Below are 26097 nucleotides of genomic sequence, written 5' to 3'. Positions count from 1 at the left end.
CTGACAGAATCGTTGTGAGCATCTCAGAGATGATTTCACAACGAGTTCAGTGGTCCTCGCGGCCCGTCGTAAAGGTTGGACAGCTCTCCGACGGTACCCTGTTAGGAAGCTCTTTGTTTCTGCAATAAGCCGTTCATTACCATGGAAACAGGCGTGGACAGGTAGTTGGGCATAACAGTGTCGCTATACGGTATGTGAAGGTTGCGATCGTTCCTTTTGCGAAACTTCTGTGGGTGTCCGAATTGGTAGATGCTTCGGACGCTTCCACTAGCGGTATGGTTCACGCGTGGATGATGGCCAGAGCAATATGAGCCCCCTTCACCCTGCTGCTGTACGCAGTCTTGAGCGTGTCCGAAGCCCGCAGATATTTTTTTTGCGTATATTCTAATACGGCTAGACGTATGGCACATTTCCGTGGGAACCGGGCCAATTGCCCTGCCCAAACATGCTTGGCACGCAAGCGGCAGCAACCTTCTTCTGATATGAAAAACACTCCCGCGGCCTCCGTTTCAACAGCATAAGACTACGTCAACAAACTTAAATTGAAAGCTCTCAAGTTTTCTCCTACTGAAGCAAGAGAACGCAAGGAAACATACACAGCCAGACAGCTTGCCAAGATCAATCTCTGGCAGTAAAAACGACTAGTGCAGACTTGTTTACGCAAGACGCTCCGATACGCGGCGCGCTTTCGCGATGAAAGCACCGAGGGAGCCAGAATTGGGAGCGAAGCTTTTACAACTGGGCACCTTGCTTACGTAAACCGCGAGATGGCTGGCTCCAGCCACGCTTTCAACAAACACGCGTGCACGCCGACTGTTTAGGTTCTCAGACTGCACCGAAGAACGAGACCAAGCCAAGCGCTCTTACGTGTATGCACACTCTTCGGCATGAGGCACATAAAGCTTGACACGTCGGCTTGAACACTCAAGTCTGACCGGTGGCGCCCGCGCAGGGCCTTTGAAACCTGCGCAGTTCGTTTATGTCTTGTTTTGGCAGATGGCTTCCGAAACTGGGGAGAAACCGTGGAAACATACACACAGTGTGGCTTAATAACAAACTGACCCGGGCCAAGTGTTCTCGGTATGGCCCATTCGTCCGGAGAGGATTGGCGGGGCTCAACAAGGTTGATGGAGTTTTGGTTCGGTGACCCCATGGTTTTCTTTCGCATAAGAAGGGAGCCTTGCTGGGATACTTGTTCAGAGGCTCACCCGAGGCCAGAACGCAAGGACGCACGGAATCACGACCATGAAGGACCTTAAGGGAAAAGTTGCCCTCGTAACGGGAGCAGCGACAGGTTTCGGGAAGGCGATTGTCGACCTCCTCCTCGGCAGGGGATGCAAGGTGATGTCATTTATACGCGACGTAAGGCAGTGCGGCAGGGCTTCAAAATTTCAACCGCATTTTATCAATGGCATTAGCAATGCACGTGCGCATGCAAAGAACTTAAGGTGGTGCTACACTTTTCGCCACCAAACAAGAGTTGCCCTTGAACAATAAATCTTACCACCTCATACTTCCGTTAAGGTAGCAAAGTTAGGTAAATTTTAGCGATGCTATGCATGAATGTACGTTGAAGTCTACGGGTCTGTTTTCATAAATGTTGCGATACTGATCACGGATGTTTTGCATATCGCTGTCCCGAATCACTGACCATGTTGATTCATCGTGTGTTGAGCAAGATAGCGTACGACAGGTGTCAAAATTACAGTGCCTTCACTACGGTTAAAGTAACTGCATTTTATTTTGCTGGTTCCGACAAACCTATACCACGTGACTATCCTCAGCGATTTGTCTTCACTTAAGCTATCCTGCTGTGACTGATATCGCTGAGAGCACCCCGCAGTAATGGCGGACACACACAGCACGCGAGGTTTTAGTTTCTGGAAGCCTCAATATATCGCTGCTGCGCACGATAACGCCCTAATTTGTTTACTGAACGTGTAAACATATACTTGTCTGTTTTGACTCAACCAAATGTCCCATAGTTGAGAGCTTCGTCTGTGGCAGACTCGAAGCTTGAGGGAACAACCTGTTTATTGTCCAGTTGCCTGCTCTCAAATATTTGTTACAAACCGCTATGCTGGCACTGCCGTTGAGCTGTGAAGCAGTGCCTGACGGTATCAGATTCCGGTCAGGACGTCTGCATTTTGATGGGGGTGAAATGCGAGAACACCCTCGTACCGGGCATTTGGTGCACTGTACACGGTAGTGACATTTATTCCTGAGTTCCCCCGTATGGCGGGCTGTATAACAAAATCGTGGTTTTCGCAAGTACTACCACAGAATTTGATTTTTTTTAAACCCTTCTCTACAAGGACCCTCCGGATGAGAAATTTCACATGGGCCACCTTGACCCTGAGCCGTCCCCTTACTAAGGACATAAATGTTAAGAGTGACAGTAGGTGACAGTAGGTGCACATAATTGCTTAATAAAGCCGACGACGGGGCAACCGCCACTGTATTTCATTCGTTATAGAGCTCCTCACACGCCCTACAGTGACTGCAGGTTTGGCTACCACCATCGGACACTCCTATTTCAACCATTTCGTTTGCTTCTCTTTTACCAAGAATATGAGTATAAACACAAATTTAAAACTCCCTGGCAATTACAGCAAACTTTAGTTGAAGAAGCTCATTAACTTAACGTGCCCATGTAATCAATGTTGTTGCCTCTGTACGACTGATACCGCTCACCGTCAGTTCTTGTGTGCAATTGGACATGCGGTAATTCGACTACGTCTTGCAGGTAGCTCTTCTGGACATGGATTGCTCTGTAGGCAAGCAGACAACCGCGGAGTTTCAGGCGAAGTACGGGAAGGACAGCTGCATTTTCTTGAAGTGCGACGTCACTGACGACCAAGAACTTGACGGTGAGCTTATTTTGCCGAAGATTTACTTTTTGGAGCAGAAGGTTGCGGAGGTTGGGGTATAGGCTAAAAACACGGTGGCGCACCCATCCTTCGGAGGTAATTGACGCCGTTGGGGCTACCCTCCCTTGTGGCTACTGGCGTGAAACCCACATGCACGCAATGAAATTTGAGCTCGTTGCGCTTTGACGATGGGTGTGGATGCTCGATAAAGAAGGTTTGCACCGAGAAAAAGGATTTCCACTGCACAGACCGAACACGAGCAAAGCATTGCAGATCCCTGCAACATCAAAGTGAGTCAGTTTGTTTTATCGGACTTTTTTTTCCCACAACCGGTAATGCTGTCCGCAATTTATCGGCATGGCTGGAGGAATAAGTGAAAGCGTGTGACTGCACTTGTGAATGAAGTCCGCGGCACACCTGAGATTTCAGCGGCACTGTATCGCTTCAGTGTCCCGATAGCATGTATTATGAGACAAGGGTACAAGCGGGCGCTGCGATTTCTCACTTTGCCCATTGAGGTAGCAGGAGCTTGCAGTTATGATTCCTTCTCATTTATTCATCATCGGAATGGCGAACAGCATCACATGCAATTCTCGTTTGTGTGAGGAAACTGTGGAACAGTTTAGGCACCACCGCCTGTCACTCGACCGTGAACTCCACTCGACTACTCAACTGCTTACACTCAACCGTCTATAACCTCAGCAGCTTGGGCGACAGACCATTGCCGGAAAAGTGTAATTATGGGAGCTTAGCTCAAGTACTCTTGTAGTACAAGTCAGTTTACTTATTTCATTTACTTTATTTATTTTATTCATTTTATTTTAATGTGAAGAATGATTTTAGACACACACATTCTCTCGGTTGCTGCAGCTAAAGGCAACTCAACGCCCGACAAAGGTGGTAGCACCGAAAATTATATATCCGCACTGAGGTGGCCAACAGCAGAAACCGAGGTAATCAGGTAGCGCATAAATTTAGCAAAAATAATGCTACCTAACACATATAGAGCATGTATGAGCACAGTACTTCAACATAAAACGAAGCAGTGTCGATGTATACAATAGCGAGAATGTGTGTTTTGAACGCAGTTAGACTATAAGATCATCTGTGGCTGAGCGAGCGAACATTCCTCTGCTGGTGTGCGAACACTGGCTCACTGTGACTTCTTTTTTATTTTTTTACCTCTTTTTTCCCAAGTGTAAACGGGGTAGCCAATCAGACACGATTTCGGTTAACCCTTGTTCTCGATCCTTAATCAAAATGGTAACTGCACTGCACCTTTTTTTGTCCTTTTCTTCTTCTCTCTGTCTCTCCTGCGGTTGTCGTTGTTCACAGCGACTAGCTTGGAAATCTGCAGATATGAGACGCGTAATATCAGAGGGTCCCACTATAGTTCCCAATTTTTTTTTTTCTGTTGCTACAGTAACTGCATTTCCTTTCTTTTTTACGAAGACTGCTTCTGCCAGACCCGTTCCCACTTCGGTGGCCTCGACATAGTCATCAACAATGCCGGCATTGCTGGGGAGGCTAAGTGGAAGAAGATTTTCGCCATAAATGCTGTGAGTGTCCTTTTCAAGTTTATCTACACGTAAATATTCAGACGAAATCCAGGCCTAATTCAGGCCTGATTCGGCAGCTCGCTGACAGAGTAATGCGTAAATGATACAACCTTCAATGCTGTTTTTTTTTATATTTCCTATATTTAGTTGTATCCATATGGCTTTCTTTTTCTTTTTTCTCTTGGTTTATTTCTGGAAGAAAAACACTAAGAAAAGCTTTCCGGCAATTTATTAATGCTGCTCTAGATACTTAGAAGTTTGTGTTGTATTTGTGTACGCGTTTGTACTAAACATGTGAAATTAGCAGCATAAGTGAACGTATTTGGATTTAGGAAAAAATGTCAATTAAGTGTTCCAGCCCTTATACGCAATGAAGCCGTCATTTCTAACTTTCTTCTTTTGTAATCTTAACAGCTTAAACGCTAGAACCAAGAAATAGTTCAGGAAAGCAAATTACGTATATTGATATGATGCTGAAGACGCTCTTTTGTCTCTTATCAGCTAGTCAGAAAACCGTAGATGACCAAGAAAATTTAGCGTTTTGCAGCGAAAGCGCTAACACTGTAGTATAAAAGAATTTCGAGTTGTTAAATAAACGTCAAAAAGATAAGCAGAGCGAAGAACCTTTGCGCTAGAAAGCGCCTACACTTATTACAAGGAGATAAAACATGGTCAGATGTTTAAAGAATCAAAATGCGATATTCATTTCATATCGTATACAGGAAAAATCATGAAAGTTTTGACAATTTCTTCGACAAAGCTCAAACATTAACACCTAAAGAGCGGATTCAAACGATTTGTCTTCAAGAAATAAAGTATTACTTCGACGTAACACAATCGATAAATTTCAAATCATACTGTAGAAGTTATAGCGGTGTCATGCAGCTGGCGAACCCACACAAAATTATTTAATCCGCGCTAACTAATGTGTACTGCACAAATCACGAAATTCCTCAAGTGACTATCGTAAGATATATAAAATTAACACTCTAAATGCTACAATAAGCTCATTTTTTGCCACGAATTTCCTTTGTACTTGTGATCATGCGTATATTCATTACTTGTAAGTCAGCAATCACACTATACGCTATCACGAAATAGAGTTTCGTCATTGCGCCTTGTGATGCGGCCCCTTGACTCCTTATTGAACCTTGGTGTTCTCGGGCGCCATTTTTAAACTCTTAAACTGAGAGAGTCTGAGCAGATCGACTCATCTGCGAGTTCTCCAGAGTACGCTTGTGACCGCAGAAAGCTGCGATATGAGATAATTATGATCACGGTGGCATAGTGACTTTGGTGTTTGCGCTGCTCAGCCCGAGGGCGCGGGATCGAATCCCAACCGCGGTGGCCACATTCGGATGGGGGCGAAATTAAAAAAAATGGCTGTGGCTTAGCTAAGGTTAAGCCCAGGATGCGAAGCATACTAGCCTTTATTTTAGTTGTTGAACCACTGTTTAGCCTGGTGAACTGCTGTTGCTTGGATATATTTGGTTCGGCTAGACGAAGAAACAACTCATGCGTTACTCTGCTTCGCCTTCAAGAGTGGAACGCGACAGCGTTCCCGTCGACCCGCCAAGGGGTGTAAGACAATGGGCTACGGCGCAGCGACTACGCGCCCCGCATTGGACGCGGTGAGCGTCGAGCAACGCAGCGTTCGGCGCGGCAACGAAATGTGCGCCTGAGCAAGCGACGCACGCCTGAGCCTTAGAAACAGCTCGTTTCTAAGGCAACACCGCATTCACTAGAGGCGCTTTTGTACCGCTTTGAAGCATCGTACTCGTGGCTCAGTGGTAGCGCCTCCGTCTCACACTCCGGAGGCCCTGGTTCGATTCCCACCCAGCCCATCTTGCAAGAGTTGAGCCAAAGCCACCGAGAAACAAGTGCAGCTGCTTATACCACCGCGACGCCGCGAGCGACGGCGCGAGTTGGAGCCCCGTTTCTCCTCTGTCGTGACGTCACGTTGTCACGTGGTATGGCATGGGGTCAAAGGTCATTGAAGGCGACACCGCCGCGCCTGAGGAGCTGGGTTGAGCTCTCGTAATATGCTTCGCATAAAAAAAAGAAGGCACCCATGCACCATACACCATGCATTAACGAGCTCCAGGTGGTCAAAATTAATCCGCCGTCCCCCACTACCACGTGCCTCATAACCACATAGGGGTTTCGGCGCACAATATCCCGGAATTCATTCAAATCATGCCAGGATCCCTCGGCGTCTCGTAACGGCAGTGCTTCTTTCTCGTTCCACTTGAGAGTCAGTGTTTCATAAGACGTGGCATGACTTGGCAGGCATTCCTTGTAGAAGCGCGCGGTATAAACTGCTCACCGCAAAGGAAAATAGAACAAGAAAGAAAAAAGAATGAGGAAAATGCAGCTTCGCGTTACGCGCCGGATTACAGCACACAGTAAATAAGACCGACAGAAAAAAAAACAAATAAACAAGGTGTACCATCATTGCCCGCGCCTCCAGATTGCACACATGCGGAGAAACACGACTGGGGATTCGCCCCGTTATCGCAGGCGAGACGCACGGCGCGTGCCGAGCTGTTCATTAGCGGCTGTGTTTATCTATTGCTTTACTACTGCATAGCTACGTAGCTCTAGTGCACACTTACTGACACAGCGCCGGTCACTCCGAGCAGAACGCGGTCTGTAGGCAGCTGGCGGAGGCAAACGTTTGGCGAAGTCAACCGAAGGCCAGCTCGTTAGCCAATACGTTGAGCAACGTGCGAGTCGGTTATTGAGAAACACGTTCCACTGTGGAAGCAGGCTGCTGAGAACGCGTTTGAGAGCTATGCAGCGCATGCGCGGAACATCTAGAAAATGCTTTGTTTTTCTTTCAGGATGTGCGGGCCTTATTTATGTAAGAACGAAGAACTGAATAAAACAGTACGTGTCATTTCCAATAAAACAATGCCATGATAATTGCTCTTTGTAAGATAATCTTATACGTTAATACTCTGTTGTTTGCATACCGGTTTTACGTGCCTACAAAAATCAAACCCCATATCGAGCACTGAAAACAGGAAAAGTCATCGACTGCTGACAAGAACTGCAGACCGACACGAACTGTATGAGTCAACTAAAGATATAATTTCAATCTATTTTGCAGTTAATTTGAATTTGTTACCCTCATTGTCACTGTATGAAACTAAATAACGAATACCGAAACTCAAACACATGTTTCAACCTGTGTAAAGCAAAGCGTTTGTCTAGTGGTTAGCTAAATGCTCAATGCTGAAATTTCATAAGCTGTTCTTTTTAACCGTTTCTTCTCTGTCCTTTTTCAAACCCTTATCTGCCAACCCCAGTGTAGAGTAGCGAACCGGAGAGTGATGTCTGGTTAACCTCCCTGCCTTTCCCCTTCATTTCTGTCTCTCTCATACGCTGCGAGATACCGACCGATCAACCGGCGGACGCGAGATCACGGTGGCCTATACGCAAAGAAAGCTTCGCTTTAAACCGAGAGAAAGATGCTTCTTGACCCGGAAATACAAAAAAGCTATCAAAGGCACAACGCGTAAGCAGGGATTTCGCGAGGACCAGTGTCTGCTGCATGCCGCCCACTTCGAAGAAGAACGTGAAGCAACGCGACAGTGTAAGCGAAGGAAATCCGAGACGATGTCGAAACCAAAACAAGCGCGACTCCGAAGCCCAAAACAAGAATCAAGACGACTCGTCGGCGGTGTTTATTTACTCTGAATGCCTGCCACGTGCCGTCAAGCCGGTCCGATGATGGCTCCAGACCGTTCCACCCAGCCTCCCACGACGTAGCGCCTCCTCGGGGAGCGCGTCATAAAACTCAACACATCAACCCTAGGTCCCCTCCCCCACACGCGAACACAAACACGCATGGACATCAGTGGGTGCTCTATTGCTGTGCGTGCCTGGAGCAGGGGTGAGGGGGCAGGAGTGTGCGCGTCTCCGTGAGTGGGAGGGGAGGAAGCAAATGTTCGGGCAAGCAGCGGACCGCGAATAGCCCAAACAACCGGTTAGAAACGTTACGAGCGCTCCGAATAAGCAGTCCGTCGCGGCCAGCGGCTACAATGGCCTCCCGTTAGGAGGTCCTGAAAGTAGCTCCTCAGGACTAAATAAAGTTCGTTGTCTGTCTGTCTGTCTGTCTCCCAAGGGGCAAACTGGTCACGCTGATGTGTGCCCACGCGTGCGACCGCTGCCCGCGTGTCTGGCAACCTTCAAACTGCGAGAATGGCCCGCTTAAAGGTCAAGGCCGACTCTCTCCAGGATAAACGCCCAACGCTAAGCCAGAGTTCCGGTCATTTGGAGAGCGACAACCACAAGCTGCTCGCGTCGTCTCAAGTTAGCATAGCACGTTAGCGTTTGTGTTAAAGGCACAATAAAGCACTAGTGGTGGAGGGTGCAAAGGGTCGGTGCCTGCAGGAAGCAGATGGAGTTCATCTCGAAGTACGGCTGCTGCTGCTGCTGCTGAGCACCGTTACGACTTTGGAACGGCAGCCACATGGACGTATTTTTGCAACGTATTTCAGGCGACGCGTCGTGCGGCGCCAGCGCGTTCATCTCTTGCCCCGCCATAACGTCACCGTTACCGGGACCTAAGAGCGTCACGCGGGTTTTCAGTTTCGGTTCTCTGCCAAATTTCACTGATCACAGCCGCACATATAGACAAGTGCTCCAATGCAATGGGGAATACGGGTGGAAGACGGTCTCCATGTATCTGCCACCTAATTGGCCAACAAATATAAACAAACAAAAGATACCAAAGACAGGCGCATTTTCCATTAGAGAGCTGATGTTCTTTGATTTGGCGGAATAGGAAAGAAGAAAGACGGAAGAAATCAAAACTCAAAGTATCGCTTTCCCAACTGTGTGCCGCTTCGTCAAAGTCAGATTCCAGATTATTTACGACTTCTTCGTGTTCTTTCGCTCAGGTTAAGTTAGCCCGTGTAGCTGTGTTCGGTTTCCTGTCCCATTACAACGCGAGGCAACCTCAGCATATCGAGGGAGAATTAACTAACCTTGACGTAATGTATGACGTCACGTCGAGGAACTTCAACCAGGTGTCGTGAGCCGCCTCTCTTTGGTTGCGTCCTTCTTGGCTTACAAGGTCACCGCCCGTTCTAAAGCTAGCCTCACTGATATCGCCATAGATGCAATCTATCAACTCGACCCGACTTCACGTTCATCTTTGATGTCCCTTTAGGTCAGGAAAGTTGTCGTCGAGAAAATTAACGCGTCAGTGTGTGAAAACACTAAAGAGACAGCGCTCTCCTATATGTGCGCATTGCACCGCAAGAAATGCACTTTTATGAAAATCCATTGCAATTTTTGGGAGAGCTTCCGAATATATTTTATCCTTAATTCTTTCATGACAATGAGCCTATTTTGGGCTGCTAAACACGAGGTCGTGGGACCGACTGCCGGCCACGGAGGCTGCATTTAGATGCAGGCGAGATGCAAAAACACTCGTACACTTAGATTTGGGTGCACGATAAGGAGCTTCAGGTGGTCCAATTTATTCTGGCTCTAGTACCCCGCTATTGCGTGTCTCCTAATCAGATGGAGGTTTTCCCACGTAAAACTCCTTAATTTAATTTAACAGTGCGCGCAGGGCACCACTCGCGTTCAAGCTGTGCCAGGTTGGCTCATGGTGCAAAAGAGAAAGGTTCACGACTGGCAAATGTTGTGTGAGGCATGTATAAAAGCATTTCCTAAACAAGTCGGCGCGTAAGAAATCAATGAAAGGGCGACGAATTATTAGTCGGCAGGATGAGTACCTGTTAATGAACTACCCAGGTTAAAGTTGCGGTGGTGTAATTTCTTACCGATAACTATTCCGCACGTTACATTAATTCGCTCGAACGAGCCCTTCCAGACATGGTTAAACACTAGTAAGACCATTTGAAGCAGCAACTGCATGGCGTAACGCCAGTGGCGCGACACTGGAAAGCATTGTTTTTACTGAGGCTGCATATTAGGGGGGTGTTGTCTTCGCTGTGATCTCTTCAATCGTCATGTCGCTTGATTCAAACGTTTTCATTTTTTTTTGACGGGCTGTTGTTGAAAGCGAACGTGTTCACGCAGCAAGCCGTGTTCTGCGGAATCCTCCTCGGCTTCAAGTACATGGGAAAGGACAATGGCCAGAAAGGCGGACACATCATCAACGTCGCCTCGGACGCCGGTGAGATACAGCAGCTTTCTAAAAACATCAAGTGAAAATGACAATGTGTTCAAACGAAAGAAAATACGTCAAATTTTGTGATGGCGGGTTTTAGATTTATCTCGCAAACGACACCAAAACCTTTTCTTGACAATTCCTTTTTATTCCTGTGTTAGCTGTTACGAGCTGCGTCCCTTTCGTATATATCTGCCCTAACAGGCTCATTGCGTAAAGGCTCACACACTGCGAATCTCAGCTTGAACAGCTCACCCTTACTGAAACGGGACGCTTTATTCTACTCACGCTTGGCTTCACCTACCATCAGCAACATGGCCCCAAACAACCGATCCCGACCGGCATCCGTAACTGGATCTACATAGAGCCTATCCCTAGAAACATGTACCCTGAATATAACAGGGCCCGGCGCCAAGCTCGTGCCGGAGCTATCATAAAAGCCCTTGCTCACGTCCCTGGCGTCACATATGTTGATGCAGCCCAATACTCCCATGGCACACGATTTGTGGCTGCCACCACACGCAATGGAGTCCTACCACCTTACCACCACGCCTCCAGCGTCACTACCCCCACTGCCGAGACGGCTGAAGAAGTGGCCATCGCCCTGGCCACTATAGAACCCACCTGTCACACCATCGTGTGTGACTCTCGCTCAGCCGTTATAACTTCAGCGAAGGCCATATTTCTCCCCAAGCTCTTCTCATCCTCTGTCAGGCAACACACTCCAAAGACAGCACAATCTCCCTAACATGAATCCCGGCCCATGCGGGCCCTGTCCACCCACACCTCCTCAATCTCAACGAGGTCACCCACTCCATTGCGCGAGGCCTAGTCAACCGCGCCGGAGTCATTGGGGATGAGTTGGACACCAGGGACAATCTGACAACTTATAATGATCTCGTTAAGGCCTTTTACCTTAGTCGCCGAACCATCCCCCCGCCTCACCCCAAGTTCAGCCGGGCGCAGGCTGCCACCCTGCGTCTGCAACAAACAAACACGCACCCTCCACCCGCCCGCCTCCACCTTATATTTTCAGACGTCTACACTACTCCCAACTGCCGGTGCTCTTGCATTTACCCGGCTACGCTTCCGCATATGCTGTGGGAGTGCCCATCACAGTACACACAGACTAACACCACGACTCTCTCGTCGAGGTTGCATGAGGCTCTGCGGAGCTCCGCCCTCGACAACCAAACCTGGGCGACCCAGCACGCCCGTGAGGCGGCGGCGAGGCAAGCCCTCGACGTCCTTTCATGGGAGGCTTAGGCCCGGCCATATATATAAAGTGCTGGTTGTACAATAAAAGTTTATTCCTCCTCCTCCTGCGAATCTTCTTCAGTGTGAGCGCATCTATTAAGATTTTTTTCTGCGTACAGACAGCGCAACTGTGCTGCTCTAGAAAGAGACGGACGTAAATTAGACAGCAAATAGCAGAGCTGTTTTATTCTATGCCCCTCTTACTCAATGCCCCATAGGGCCCTTGTAAGGTATTTCACAAATAAAAAATAAAAGAATTACCAGTTCCACGCATTCACTTTGCAATTCTTCACTTTAGGGTACGTGTCGCATTTGCGGAATTGAAGATGAACAGCGACAAAATCGAACCTTTTTGGCAGGAATCCTGTGCTTCATTAAATACGGGACCTTTTCCTGAGCCTCCTTAGAGTTCACCAGACCAAATCAAATCGTGCCACACCTAATTAAAGTGCGCAGAAGCACATCTACCGCGTTCCCGAGGCGCAGCACGTCCAAACAAGTTGGCGTCCCCCACTTCGTGCGCCGCATGTGGAGCTGTTGTCCCACTGCTTGACTCTTCCCGAAAGTGTAGCGGGAGCCTGGCACTGTTCCAGGTAACGTGTGTCCCGAGCAAAGCTGCTTTGCGGCTCTGAAAGGTCGCTCGAGAACAAACCACCTGCCCCCTCTGTGCGCTTGCAAGCCGCGAGGCAAGACGGCTGTAATGCACCGTGAAGCCCTGGCAGCAACCCCCCAATCCACCTTTGTGATGGCAGTTGCAGACCAGGAAGGCAATACCACAGAGAAGTATTTATTCCCCGGGCAGGTGGAGACAATGTAGCGACCCTCTGCGCCGGGTGTGACTTACATTATCACGGGCGCCTACCATTGGCCGAAAATGACGACACCTGAGCGGGCTCGATGATTCGCCGAACGGGACATGACTTCGAGACACCGAAAGGGTTAAAAGCCAGAGACCGGGAGCAGCAAGAGAGCATTCCTTCATTCATCTCTTTCGAGCTTCTTGCCACGGGCCACAGCGTCCGAGTTGCTGCCAGCCCGTAATGACTTTATGACTTAATTCATTTGTACTCTCACTGTAAATAATGTAAATAAACCTCCAGTTTTCATCTCAAAGTCCTCCTCAACCTCTGTGAACTCCCGCACCCAACGGCAAGGTCCAAAATATGGGGGACAACAATTTGGTATTGTCCTCCAGATCCAACAGCTTAGCGCTGTACTTCTGAGAAACATGTCCTCAAAAACGAATCTCTGGCAATGTATATCGCCGCTCTATTAACTGCTCCTCAGCGCTTCATTTTTTTCGCAGTGCTCGCGTGTGTGTAGTCGAACATTAGCGGAACTAGCGAGAATTTCCTCGAAGGCATAACACCATAACAACTCAACCGAAAGGTGCATTCACTATTTTTATTTCTTACCCGATGTACTTGCGCATCTCGAATAATCGCCAAACGGGATAAGCTGATTACGTGACGAACAACGTCGCACCGGTATATCTCGCATTTTCATGTCGTCTCACTTTTGGTCTCTCCGTACGGTTTGTAGCATGTCTGTTTTTTTGGATCGCAACGACAGTATCGGCCGCCCGCGACCTCGTGCTGGGCAACTGTTTCAGCCACGGCAACGCGGATGAATCGGGTTGTTTTACAGATCTGCGTTCTCCGGCCACTACGTACGGAGGCTGGAACTGCGTTTCGCCCGTGCTGGCCAAGTGTGTAGGGGACTTCTCGTCCAGAGATAAGGAAATACCGAGTTCTTGTTTGGTTCTTGTTTCTTCGGAGTCGTCATAATCGCATTTTTTTTTTCTTTTTCGTTCATCGCTCGCATCCAGGCCTCAGAGTGAAGCCCATGATCCCTGCCTACAATGCGGCTAAGACAGCCGTGGTTGCCATGACGAGGGCATTTGGGGTGAGTAAACAAAAAATGGTGTAGCCTGGCGCCGCGCGTTGTCCGCCATTCTGTCTCCGCAGAAAAATGCTCTCGTAACAAAGTTTCAAGCCACGATGCAAAGAAGGTAGCCTGTGTAAAAAAACTCCGTTCAACGTAGAGGCAGCTCCTGTAAATGACCGAACTTTTGCTGTCACTATTAGGAGAGCGCAGTGTAGAGCATTTCTGAATTCTGCAATCCTGAATACCTGGACATGTGAATTATGCCTCCCTTAATTCTGTAATTCTTGCATTGCTTTTTCCTATTCTCGATATTGTTTTATCTATGCACCATGACGTATTGCCCTTCTATGTGGCAGTTGTCAGCCTGCTTCTTCCCTAGTTCTTTTTTTTTATCTGCATATCCTACATTTCCCCAACCAACAAATCATTAAAATAATTGCTGCCGGTGATGTAGTGTTCTGGGCGTATAAAGCCTCCAAAAATTCGAGCAGGGAAGTAGAACCATTAGCGTAGCTGATTTTTGCCCACATACGGACATGAAATACCAATGATGGTGAAGTTTTTTAGCACTTGTAAGGGGTCGAACATCGCAATACAATGCAAATTTATTTTAACTATATGTTAGCCTCAGTTTGATGTTCTGCGCACTGTAGTTTTAATTTTCGCACAGTTCGGTTCTAATAAAGAGAGAGAAAGAGAGAAGGGGGAAAAAAGGAACGGTGATTGTAAAAAAAAAAACGTGCAGACATGCAAGCTTATTACACAGTATGAACACCCGCAATACAGGGAGAAATTGAAACTGCGCTGCTCCCAATGCGATTAACCGAGTGCACTGCCGCTAGGCCTGGCAGCTCCACCACAACACCGGCAATGTAACCTGGCTGCTTCCTGCAGGCATGTCCGTTAATCTTCAGTTACGCTTCTATGGAGCCGTCGGTCGACTAAGAGAGGGCGCAAAGTCAATAATAGTTTAATGGAAGGCGGATGGTTGGAGATCTTTATAGCATTACGAAATGAGAACGCGTAAGCTGAACGGCTCCTAATCCGCTGAGGTAATAAACGATACCGGCGTTAATGCGATGGCGGCCAGGCCAGGCGGCTTTCCGTGGCAGTCCCGTTTATCAGCGAGTGAGACGGAACTCGAGAAGCAAGAGGCGCGTGGGATATGCGAGGGCCATAAGTTACGACGCCCACTTCAGTGACCACGCTTGAAATAGCCATACTAGAAGGAAGATAAGCATTATCGTTCTTTCGAATGTGCACTCGTCGAGAATTAGGGTTAACCGACGACCGACCTGGATCGAGCGGGAGCTTGAGGCAACAAATTTAACGAGCAGGTGCACCTATTCATGTGGCGTGCCAATGCTTACTTAATCCTTATGGTCTACGATTCGAGGTAGGCAAAAGTCGTAATTTGAATCACGGATACATGCGCAGGAAATACCCGGTCAACATCAGAAGCAGACGCTTCGTTGCGGTAGCAGCCTTTAAACAACACCTCTTGCCTTGACGGCAAGAATAGAAGCTCCTGTCAAAATTCGGGAGCGGGTTTGATGCGTCCTCTTCCTTTGCACTCGCTTTTGCAAGGCGCGATTTTATTTCAATATTGGCTTAGTATAGATTATTCTAGCCTTTCCGTACCACTTTGTATATCTTATTCAGTAGGGAATTATGAAAGAGCCTTCTTGAGGCCACCAAATTTACACACTTCTTTTCCTGAAAACTTGGTGTACGCATTGCAGAAAAGGTATTCGGGCCCGCTATCAAGAATATTTGCGTCACATCAGGCTCGTCTTCATGCTTCAAAGAGGAAATATTTTATTTCCGACATTGACTTCTTTTAGATTACATGTTATTTAATGAACATGACTTGAATATTCGTTAGAAGTAGTTGCGCTTGGTATTATTGTGCTGTGGCCCTTCTGTTGCGAGTAACAACACATTAACGACAACGACACAGAATGACAGGTTGAACTTCTCGTGAAACTTTGTATGTGCCCCTCTTGAATTACCCTTGCTTTGCATTACCCTTCGTGCTAAATAGACTTATGACATTGTTTTTTGTTAGCATTGCGTTAGTTTCGTATATTTCAGCACTACGTTCACTATATTACTCTCCTTGTGTCTAGCCATAATATTGAGAAGTTTCTTCTCCGTATGCGGATGCCTTGACTGACTGAAATGGTTAGGTTGCCTTTCCTGTCAACTTCGCTATAGCTGCCTTTTCCTAGCACTTTAGCGCATCTCGTCTGCCCGAGATTCCGATGGTGCATTACATTTGTGTATCGCTGTTAAAGGTGACTGGGGCTCATTGAAAAGCCTTAGAATAAACCGGTCGCCGAGAGGCTAAGGACCACTGGTGTCTCGCAAAAGCGCAATCACTTCGAAGCCGTGCGCTTGTGTCTGGCGCACCTGCAGCTGAAACTGTGTATCTCATTCTGTCGACGACAAGCTAAAATTAGCGATAAAAAAATGCGGCTAAATCAGTGACACCGGCAACCGCCAACGCCGGGTCCACGATGAGTCCAGCTTCGAAAGAGCATCGGGCCGCGTCGCTTTTAGGGGGTCCTCTTCTTCACCACGTGCGTACTAAATTTAAGCACGCACTGCGGCATGGAGGAGTGAGGAGGGGGGAGGGGGCAGGGTAGTGGCTGGCTTGCGACCCGCGAGGAGCGTAGGCAGGGTGTGTGCCGCTTTGCCTCTCATTAACCTGTTTTGACTCGGCCCGTGCCATATCTCATCGCCGCCGCTCCCCCGTGCTTCTATTTCCTCCGTTTCCCGCCGGTTTTGCGGCGGCAGACCGCACGCGGGCCTGCACAAGAAGAGTGCAGGAGTCCCCCCCCTCGATTGAGATCAGCTGATCTCCTCCTTCCTCGCGGCCAGACGAGACCGGTATATGCGCTGCGTCCGCAGGGTTTTATTATGCGGATATTTGCTCCCCCTTGCTAGGACGTCGCATAACCGCGCAAGATGAAGAGGTGACGGAGTGGGGTCTGGCTGGCGAGGGCTGACGTGAGGAGCTGTGGTGGCTACGGCGCAGCTGTCAACGGGACCCGTATTTGGACGCGAGTGATGAGCGAGTGGAGGGTGTATGTGAGGCAGCGGGATGGAGAGGCAGCCGTTTCGAGGGGAGGAGAAAGAGAGCGAGTGAGTGTGTGAGTGCCAGTGGGAAAACGTTTGCGCGAATGAACGTATCTTGAGGTCGGATGAGTGAGCAAGTGGGAAAGTGATTGAACAAGTCGGTGAGATGTAATGTGCGCGTAAAGATGCGACTGAGCGGTAGAACTAATTTGAGAGAGAAATGAGCGTAAGTCAACTATGCGAGCGAGACATTGCGTGAGTGAGTGAGTGAAGGCGCAAGGATGGAGTGAGGCAGGGAAGGAGTGAGCGAGCGTCCTAGTCATTAAAATTTAGTTGACTTGCTAAAGAACTAGCTGAAGGCAGCAAACGTAGAGGGAAGTTTTGGCTAGACGTAGTTCCATTCAGAAACTATGAACCTGTCCCAGCACAGTCTGAAAGATAGCGCCAGTTCTATAGCAGGCCTCAATGTGTTATGAAGCAATAACTTGTTTGTGCAATAATCGTGACTAAGAATTTCTTGGGAATTATCTCCGGCGGATGATGTCATATTCATACTCGTGGTTACTATTTTGCCCCGCGTTGGCATCCTTAGCTAGTTTAAATATTCTTAGGCGTATCAGAAACCTAATATTTTTATACGCAGACATGTTTCTCCGTGAAATAAACTTCCGGCTTCCAACCTGTCATTTCTCTTTCCTCAAATACGCAGAGTGACCTCTACCTGAACCGCCACGGAGTCAAGGTGAACTGTATCTGCCCCGAGCCCATGAACACGCCGATGTGGTGGGGCATATCCGCCTTCTGCAAGACCCGGGAGGACACCACCGCCATGGCCCTGGATTTCGACAAACGCGTAATGACGTGCGTGCTACGTCATCTGCCTTGCGTGCTGCTCACTGCGACAGTCTTGCTGAGATTTCGTCAATAATGTCTATATAATCACGCTAAAAGCCACGAGTCGTGCATCACTAATAAGCAGCGACAGAAAATACCAAAGCTTTCGCAATTACGCGCAATCCTGCGTGTCAGTGTAACCTAAATGATGGAGGAAGAAGAAATATGGAAGTAACACAAGGTCGACGAGTGAAGGGTCTTAACAACGCGGTCCCAACCTACTCTACTCTGCATTTACCTGAAGTAGCCATGGTTAATTGATTTACTGAGTTTTCTCTTTTTTTTCACCAGCCATAGCAACACAGAAGCTCTTTGAGACGCCATAATGTTTCCAACTCATCGTTAGTTTGACTATGTAGGCTTCCTTACCGTGGACACGAAATTCAGACACCAAATTTATTTCGTGAACTTACACTTTGTGCCCTCACCGGTTGCAGTTAGTAAATTGCAATGTGTGCCGCAATTCACTCAACCCGTTGGGGTGCTTTGGCGTTGCGCTATTAAACCCGAGGTTGCGGGATGGAATCCCAGCAGCGGTGGCCGCATTTCGATGGGGGCGAAATCCACGTCCATGTACCGTGCATTGGGTGCAAGTTAAAGAAGCCCAGGTAGTCAAAATTATTCCGGACTGCCTCACTATGGAACGCGCCTAATAATCTTACCGTGGTTGTGGCACCTAAAGCCCAAGGCTATTCCTTTTTTCGTTTACTTTGTTTAAACGATATTTACCAAAAAACAGATAATTATTTGATTGTGAATTTCAGTTTATTTTGTCAATAGTTTAAGTTTGTTAAACTAATCTAGCTCAACGAGTAGACTTTTTTTTACGTTCCCCCCCCCCCCCCATGTAATTTTTTTAAAGGTTTGAATAACTCTCAATAAACACCCTATAGGCATACATTAGATGGCGTACATGTGAAAAATAATTGCGTCGTAACAGGTATGCATGGCCAAGAAGTCCCTGGCAGTCTATACAGCATGATGAATAAGAATATAGCACTGCTTTCTAAAGGATAACTTAAAGCAGAAGTTGAGATTTGTACAAAGCGCAATAAATCTGAATGTGAAACCGATCAGTCGACAAACCTCGAAACCATTTTTATTACCTGCATGTGCATTTCGTTTGCCCCTGCTGCAGTGTCGAGCACGTGGCCAAGGGCATCTTGATGATCCTGGAAGACGACAAGAACGGCGCCGCCTTGACGGCATTCCACGGCCAAGAGTTGCGCTACTTCCAGTTCCAGGACTGTTGAGGAACGTCAACCGACTTGTCTCCGTCAGTGTCAGGCGTGCAACAGTAGAATCGGTAATGAATTTTCACTGAAGATGTCATGGATACAAATAAAGACCCTCGTTGAATACCGAGGCGCACCGATACCTGCTACTGAGCCATCTTTCTAAGAGCACTAGACTTCATATTTCACGAGCATATCCATAATGAATCACAACATCGTTCGTACATATTAGAGGACTTGACACCAAGATTTCCATTGCAGACGGACAGGTGCAATGCGTAGCTCGGGTGCTAAACACTGTGTCTGCAAAGTATCGCACTGTCCGCCATGGTGCGAGAACATCTTAAAAATTCAAACGGAAGCCACCGCTCCTTTTCTCTCGGGGGCAGCCCCGCCTCCTTCCGGAGAGTCAAGCTGACAAGCGTATATTTATTGCATAGACTATAAGTGGAACAACGAGACTTTTTAAAAGTCTCGTTGTTCCACTTTGGAAACTGGAAATGCGGTGCTCCGACAACGTAAGCCTCGTTAAGTACGGGTCTAGCTTGTCTCAGTGGAAGCGAGCGGCCGCACTTTCTCACCCACACTGCTGAAGACTGCCACTCATCAGAAGATGGAAGAGGCCGTCTGAAGCCGCGAAGATCTTTCTTCTAGAGCCCAATAAATGTTTTCCGATCCGATCCGATCTCACCGACGCGTTACCAGATTGTCGCGCCCGTCTCCAGTGGTGATCAAACACGCGAAGCCCTTGCTCTCAACATGCTAAGACGCACAGCGTACAATATTCGGCGAGGTTTACGTTTGAAATCGCTCCTATCGCTCGCGTGAGGCCGCGTAGTTGTGTCCTGTTTCTTTTAAATATAAACTTTGTGAGGTTTCGTTTTTCTTGCTCGGAAAAATTAGCACACACGATTTACATTGATTTAACCGCAGCTACCAGTCACACCTCGACATCCTGCACTATTATTGCCTACACTTTATCAGTTAGGTAAGTAAATAAAGTTAGCCGATTAAATTTAATAAACTAGCTATTTACTCAAATAATGAAGTGCTTACGATATCATGCACAATGCCCGTTAATCTGGAGTGATTGCCGTTCGCCTAAAGCTCTCCGTTACTTTTTTAAATTCTTGGCGACATTTATTTGGGGCAGCTGGTATGTCACTGCCGTGAACTTTTTCGCGTCTGAGCAAACTTTACAAACTATGCGATGAAAAAAACAATTCCTACTCCCGCCCGCCAGAAAATGTGCCGGTAAGCGATTAGACGAAGGCAACGAGGCTAACAAGAACAAGGTATCTCGTTATTTCAGCGGCCAAGTTTTCGCTGACGAGTGGAGCAACCGTAGCCCAGCCCCCGCGGAAGCAATAAGAGTCAGCAGAAACACGCCCAGACGTAAAAATATGTAGTAGCACCTGAATCTGGCGCCTGGCCCCAAAAATAAGCGCAAGCTGCAAGACGCTCCCACCTTCAAATCGGACAGCGAGCAAGCGGAATCAAGCTGCTGACATCGTAGCCAACGCGCCGCGAAACCTACTTGGCAGGCTTTCGCTAGAGCGATATGACAGGCCCTGCGTGAAATCCTTTTTTATGTGTATTTATTTACCTGCCATTTAGTAGCGGCCTTCGCAACAGCATAAAAGCGGAATGCAGAGAACCTACAGCAGAAAAAAAATGCTGTCTGCCCCGTGGTTATGTGGGAACGGACGTTAAGTGAAGCTTTTTTTTTCTAATGTTTACTCAAAAGCCGCGCTCCACGTTTACGACCCAGCAAATTCACGCGTTCTGCCCCGAACGTTGGAGCGTAACAAAGACGTTCTTGTTGTGCTCAACGCTTCTTATAGGACTGCGTTTATTCTACCCCTTTAAAAAGGCAGCGATAAAAATCGTGTTGAATTTCTGTTGACTTTCTGTTTAGTTTAATATACATTTTATTGAAATGCAATTGAATTTTATGCGTGGAATTCATAAGGGACACTGTATGATCGATCTGGTCCCACTCTGTTCACTTCATACCTTCCTTCACACTTGGGTGCTTCTTCTGCCGACTCCTTCATGTCTATGCGTCAGACTTCTTCAACCTTGTGATACCGACTTCACTTCTTGCATCATGTCCTGCTTGTCTATTGGGTCACAAAAGCAGTGACGTTTCCTCTTTCTGGTTCATAGGCAAAAAAGAAAGGGCACAAACCCAGTGTCCCATGCCCAGTTGCACATACCTAGCAGTGCGAATTGTACATTCGGGCACACAGCTAGTGACATCTACCATGGTGGCCCAAATTGTTGTCTGCTCCGCAACACAGCACCGATAAAACAGAACGAAGAGGAAAGGAATTTTTGCATTTTAAACACGGCAGAGCATTCCTCCTCTCAGCTTTTATGTTTTAATGCAATTAGCACTCTTAGGGAACTACACATACTTTCCCTGGATTACCTGTCTGTCTGTCTGTCTGTCTGTCTGTCTGTCGATGCCTCTGACCATTTTGCCGCCAACTTGGATTCCTTGGTGGTCCAAGTCAACTGAATATAGCGTCGGGCTGCTGTGCTGAGAGAACAGGGTTCGAAGCCAACCATCAGACCAACTTGGATCCCTAGATATGTTGCGCAGAGTATGCGCAGCTCATCGATAAACCTCTTCTGCTGCCAACTTGTAGCAAAGGGTACGTGTCACGTGGTCTGTGCCGCTCTTCAATGAACCTCTTTTACACCAGGTTGGGTCACTGGGTAGGCGTCACAAGAAATGTGCCGCTCTTCAACGAATGTCATTGCCACCGATTTCGGGAACTGGCTCCGTGCTACTGCCTATGTGCCACTTATCAGGGACCAAAAAAGTCATTTCCAATTTATCCGCTGCTCCGCAGAATCTAACGCGCGCTATGCAACGACTTCGCGGCGGCGACGCTAGGTGGCGCAGCTTGTACAGCGGGAATAAAGCCCCTTGATAATTTGAAAGTAGCGACACTCTCCTCCTCACGGCGCTTTCCTCCTCGAGTCTCCTCGCCCGCCGGCTGCGCACGGCACGCTATTCCTCCCGGGCTCCCGCGGACGGGCCGCAGGATTCTATGGAGGCGTGTTATATTGGGCCAGTTGCGCGCCCCAGTGGGGTTGAAAATTTTGAGAAATGCTAATAACAGCATCGATAATGCTGGAGGCAATGTTTGTGAGGAGGTTGGTTTTTTTCTTAAAGCCGTATGACCGGGGTATACGGATTTAAAGGGAGCTTTGAGGCGAGTTCTATACTCCAGTCAATTTTTCTGCCACATGATCAGATGCTTTACTTCGTGCGTCTGGTCTAGTATTGCTTGTGACACACCGCTTTGTGTGTGGCTTATTAAGCGAAAGCCTTAGACCTCTGTATCAAGGTCCCGTTGTGAGCTACAGTAAATATCACGTGACCGAAGGAAGGCGGGAAGCAAACGAAAGCATGTGCAGCCGCGTATAAGAGATGATTAATGATAACCAAAGTAATGATTGATTAGTGATTGGATTGTTGTTCATGCACCCTAATCCACCCCAATCGGTCTTAATACCCTTTCATCAACACTTCTCCTTAATCCACCATAATCCGCCTTAATTCTCCTCCACGCACCTAAATCTTTATTCATGCATCTTAATCCTTCGTAATGCACTCTAATCCACCTTAATCTTCTTTATTACACTCTAATCAACCTTAATCCTCCCTAATCCACCTTATGTCAACCACTAATGATTCAATAATTAACTTGGGTAGTCATTCTCTCATACAGGGGTGGACATGCTTTGGGTCCCCTCTGGCCTTCCTTGGGTCACGTGATACTTCCAGTTTAGAACGCGACCTTGAAACATAAAGATCTAAAGGCTTTCGCCTTAAAACTTAAAGAAAAGCTCAATTTTGATTAGTGAACGCTCATCACCTACAATACTACGGGGATACTTGCCACTAATTTTTTCAGGGCGCAAAGCAGAATCAATAATACTGCGCTTCCGACTGAATAACAACAGTTAGCGACGTGCGAAGTGATGGAGCCACCCCAGAATATTAAGTATACTGGCAGCCGCAACAAAAACTCTGGTGAGCAGGCCGGAAGAATGATAAAAAAATGCAGCATTACGGGATGCTTTACTACGAGCTATAAGAAAGACTCCTCAGCTCGCAAACAACGCTGTTCTTTGTCAGAACAAAGTTGCTTCGGCCAATGTCATGCAGCCACTGCTTCCTACGCGAGCCGTTACGCTTTCGTTGTGGTATCATAAAAACGGCATAACCATCTTCCGGCTTCTTGCTGCAGTTATATGCGCAACAGCCCGGCATAGCGCTAGCACATGGACCAGAAACACTGCGCCCAACGTTCGCTACGCCGAGCTAAAATACCGAGCCAGCCGTGCTCAGGAGGAAAATGGCGCGAACGAAAAAGAAAAACACAGGCAAAACTCAAGATCCACGCGTTTCCAAGGGCAACGACAGGGAGACCAATCGTCGTGCAGAAAAACGGGGGCAAAACTGGTTGCCGCGGGGGGGACACGCAAGGGGCGAGGAGGAGGCGAGGAGGTCGCACGGCGGCGGCAGAGTTCAAAGAGTGGCGGTACTTTCAAATTATCAAGGGACTTTAAGCGGGAAGTGCGAGAAAGGAGTCCAGCTGCGTAGGCGTGCTGGCGTTGGCAGTACGGTGCGCCGCTACGTTGCCTCAATGGTAATCGCATTGACCTCGGCACTCATCTCGAGGCGAGTCCTACCGCAATTTGTTTTTATTGGTGTTCTCCCCTACAGCGTTCTGGGAGGTCGCTAAAATACCTGTTCCATGTGAATCTGTGTTTATCATGATCCCTCTGAACAATCCGTATTGATCTCCGAGTCTGTAAGATAGAGGTTGGCTTTTAGACCACCTGCTTCAAATAGGAAGAGGGAAAAGTGTAAAGACAGTGCTGTGGATGCAGCATTCTTTACCGCAACGCATTATTAGCGGCGGCAGGCGTCGGAGCGATAATTACTGATGAGGTAATTGTCCAAATTAGTCTTGCCAATTAGTTTTTCCATTATCTAGGAGAAACTGTTGTGAATGCGTAATAAAATTCGGTCATCCCATGATGTCTTTCCAGTTAGGAGGAATTGAGAGACTATAGCACCAGTTTTCACGTTATCCCGCTCAAGCTCCGTCACAAAACATATCGGTGTTCAATTTAACTTACTAGCGCTTTACTCTGGGAGGCTTGCGTGTGAATATTGGCTTACATGCCAATGCAGTTTTGCGCAGGTTTGGCTAGGATATGTTGAAACTGATGCTGCAGTGCTAGGATGCCCGTGAAAAGGGCGTCCCCGGATTTCCTTGCGTAACTGTAGCGTGCAGCTTAACGGATCTAAATAAAAAGTTGATTCGCTAAATTTTCCCCGGCTATTCCACGAATATAAAGTATGTTGTACACCTATGACGATTTCATGTCGCAACAAGGACGTCCACGTAATTCCACTGCCAATTCCACGTCCACGTAATTCCACGTAATTCCACTGTCTCTCACTACGATCGCATGGTATGCGCACACACAAAAAAAATAACCGTCGGCAGCCATTGCCGACAATGCCCGACCTGCGCTTACATGTTGTTACAAAAAAGACTACTGGGGAGGAGAGGGTGGCTCCCCATGCAGTATGACACTTGTCAGGCTTTTCGGCATATATGTTATGCCCAGCCGCGGAGCTATTCAGACTTTATGCTTTCAATGAATCAAGTAGGAAGCACATTTTGTTCTTTTTTTTTCTGCTCGAAATACCAGAGGCCTAAATTCTTAACATAGCATCAGCTACTTCTGAGGCCAGGAGGAGTTATCCAGTTGCTGATACATGTGCTAATACTCTCAAGGCATTCAGAGAATTTCGCAAGCCCAAAGCAACGCATGACGTGTTACAAGCGATGACTTTTCCGATGGAGCACCGTTTGTAAAATAAGGTTCATCGCTTTCTCTCGTTCTCTCAACGCAAAATAAATCATAGATGGAGAGCGAAAATAATTCCGTCGGCGCCGTTGGTTCTTAACGCGTATATGAGAGTGACTAAATGCTTTATTGAACCCTGATAAAGCTGCACTGTTGTCACATTCATCGGTTACAATAAAGCAGCAAAGCCTTTGACTAACGATAGTAAGAAACCATTCAACTAACTTGAAAGATTGTTATGTAAGGTCGTTTCCCATACTCTTTCTTATATGACATTAGTTTATTGGTGGATTGTTGCCTACTTAGTACACAGGCGCTGTTCTTGTCTTGAAAAATTATACGTATAAAGTGCAGACATCACTAAATTATTCGATAAACTGTCAACATCATAACCTTTACTAAACAATTAATAATACAAGCTGAAACGTGCTCATACTTCTCTGAAGTGCATGAGCGACATTACCTAGTGATCATTCAGTAAATAAAATGCAGTAATTAAGCAAATTCTACTTCTGGAAGCACGTGTCAGTTCAGCACGGAAACACAGCTTCATAAAGACTAACAACAGCTAATAGAAGATTAGCATAAAATTAGTTGCTATTAAAAGAGGTAAATGGTTGGGTTGGTAGCTTATCGTCGCTGCTGCTGCCCAAAAAACCGAAACGAAGTCAAGTTCCAGAAAGAACAAAGAGATCAACGTACGAGTGCGCTGCTACTAATCCGAAAGAGAGGATCAGATCTTTCAAAATCACAAGTGCAGAAGTGCGACGCACAAGCCTGAGGAACACTCCACTTCAGTAAACAACAGCGAAACAGGAGACAAAGTTACGCATGCATAACTCAAGCTCTCAGTGTGACGGAGAGACCAATGCGTTCTTCAGAATCTGCGCAGCAAGAAGGAAAACAAAAGAGCGCATCAAATTCGAAAACTGTTGAAACGGGAAACAAATCGAAAGCAGGATGCGGCGGCCGTCTTTTTTGTCACCTGGAAATTACCTGCGCTCCTGAATCGGACGATGCAAAACAACGGGTCCCGGTGGGTGCATTGATCCCGATTTCAAAACCGACCCGGTCCGACGTGGGATTCCGCAAACGAGCCCTACTGTCCGTGCGCCGATGGCTTCGCCCCCACCTCTCGGCGGCCCTGCTCGGCCTCCAGATAAGATTAGCCCTCTCGGGCTGCAAACTAAAATACATCAGACTGGCGTGGCGACTGGCATCAAAGCAGCAGAAGCAGAAGGAGCTAAGAAACGACA

General features: G+C 47.5%; 1 protein-coding gene and 1 long non-coding RNA gene across 6 annotated transcripts in view; one reads left to right on the top strand and one right to left on the bottom strand.

The window, feature by feature from the left end:
* LOC139050545 (uncharacterized) overlaps nucleotides 1-26031 on the bottom strand; it is a 44675-nt gene extending 18644 nt beyond the window's left edge. Inside the window, exons 1-4 of one of the 5 annotated variants that reach the window (XR_011508944.1) lie at nucleotides 25838-26031; nucleotides 21369-21479; nucleotides 18806-18966; nucleotides 17527-17640 (exon numbers count right to left, since the gene is read on the bottom strand). This is a non-coding gene — a long non-coding RNA (uncharacterized lncRNA). Of the gene's footprint in view, nucleotides 1-17526; nucleotides 17641-18805; nucleotides 18967-20950; nucleotides 21093-21368; nucleotides 21480-25837 lie in introns of all 5 variants that reach the window. The other 4 variants (XR_011508945.1, XR_011508943.1, XR_011508942.1 and 1 more) reach the window with 4 other exon arrangements.
* Nucleotides 1209-19074, top strand: LOC139050544 (15-hydroxyprostaglandin dehydrogenase [NAD(+)]-like). The gene is made up of 7 exons (XM_070527061.1): nucleotides 1209-1341; nucleotides 2747-2870; nucleotides 4323-4429; nucleotides 10490-10586; nucleotides 13666-13742; nucleotides 17515-17666; nucleotides 18838-19074. Exons 1-7 carry the CDS (start codon nucleotides 1246-1248, stop codon nucleotides 18950-18952), a joined length of 768 nt encoding a protein of 255 aa, XP_070383162.1. The 5' UTR covers nucleotides 1209-1245; the 3' UTR covers nucleotides 18953-19074.
* Nucleotides 26032-26097: the final 66 nt, after the last annotated feature.

The sequence above is a fragment of the Dermacentor albipictus genome, chromosome 10 (assembly GCF_038994185.2).
Source record: "Dermacentor albipictus isolate Rhodes 1998 colony chromosome 10, USDA_Dalb.pri_finalv2, whole genome shotgun sequence".
Taxonomy (NCBI): domain Eukaryota; kingdom Metazoa; phylum Arthropoda; class Arachnida; order Ixodida; family Ixodidae; genus Dermacentor; species Dermacentor albipictus.
Note: the sequence above shows the minus strand (reverse complement) of the source record. Positions and strands in the feature narration are given on the sequence as shown.

What these genes read in the sequence shown, in the direction of transcription:
- LOC139050544 (XM_070527061.1), top strand. Translation starts at nt 1,246, where the DNA reads ATGAAGGACCTTAAGGGAAAAGTTGCCCTCGTAACGGGAGCAGCGACA. An exon ending in TCCTCGGCAGGGGATGCAAG is followed by an intron (nt 1,342 to 2,746) that starts GTGATGTCATTT and finishes TACGTCTTGCAG; the next exon opens with GTAGCTCTTCTGGACATGGA. An exon ending in CCATGACGAGGGCATTTGGG is followed by an intron (nt 13,743 to 17,514) that starts GTGAGTAAACAA and finishes TCAAATACGCAG; the next exon opens with AGTGACCTCTACCTGAACCG.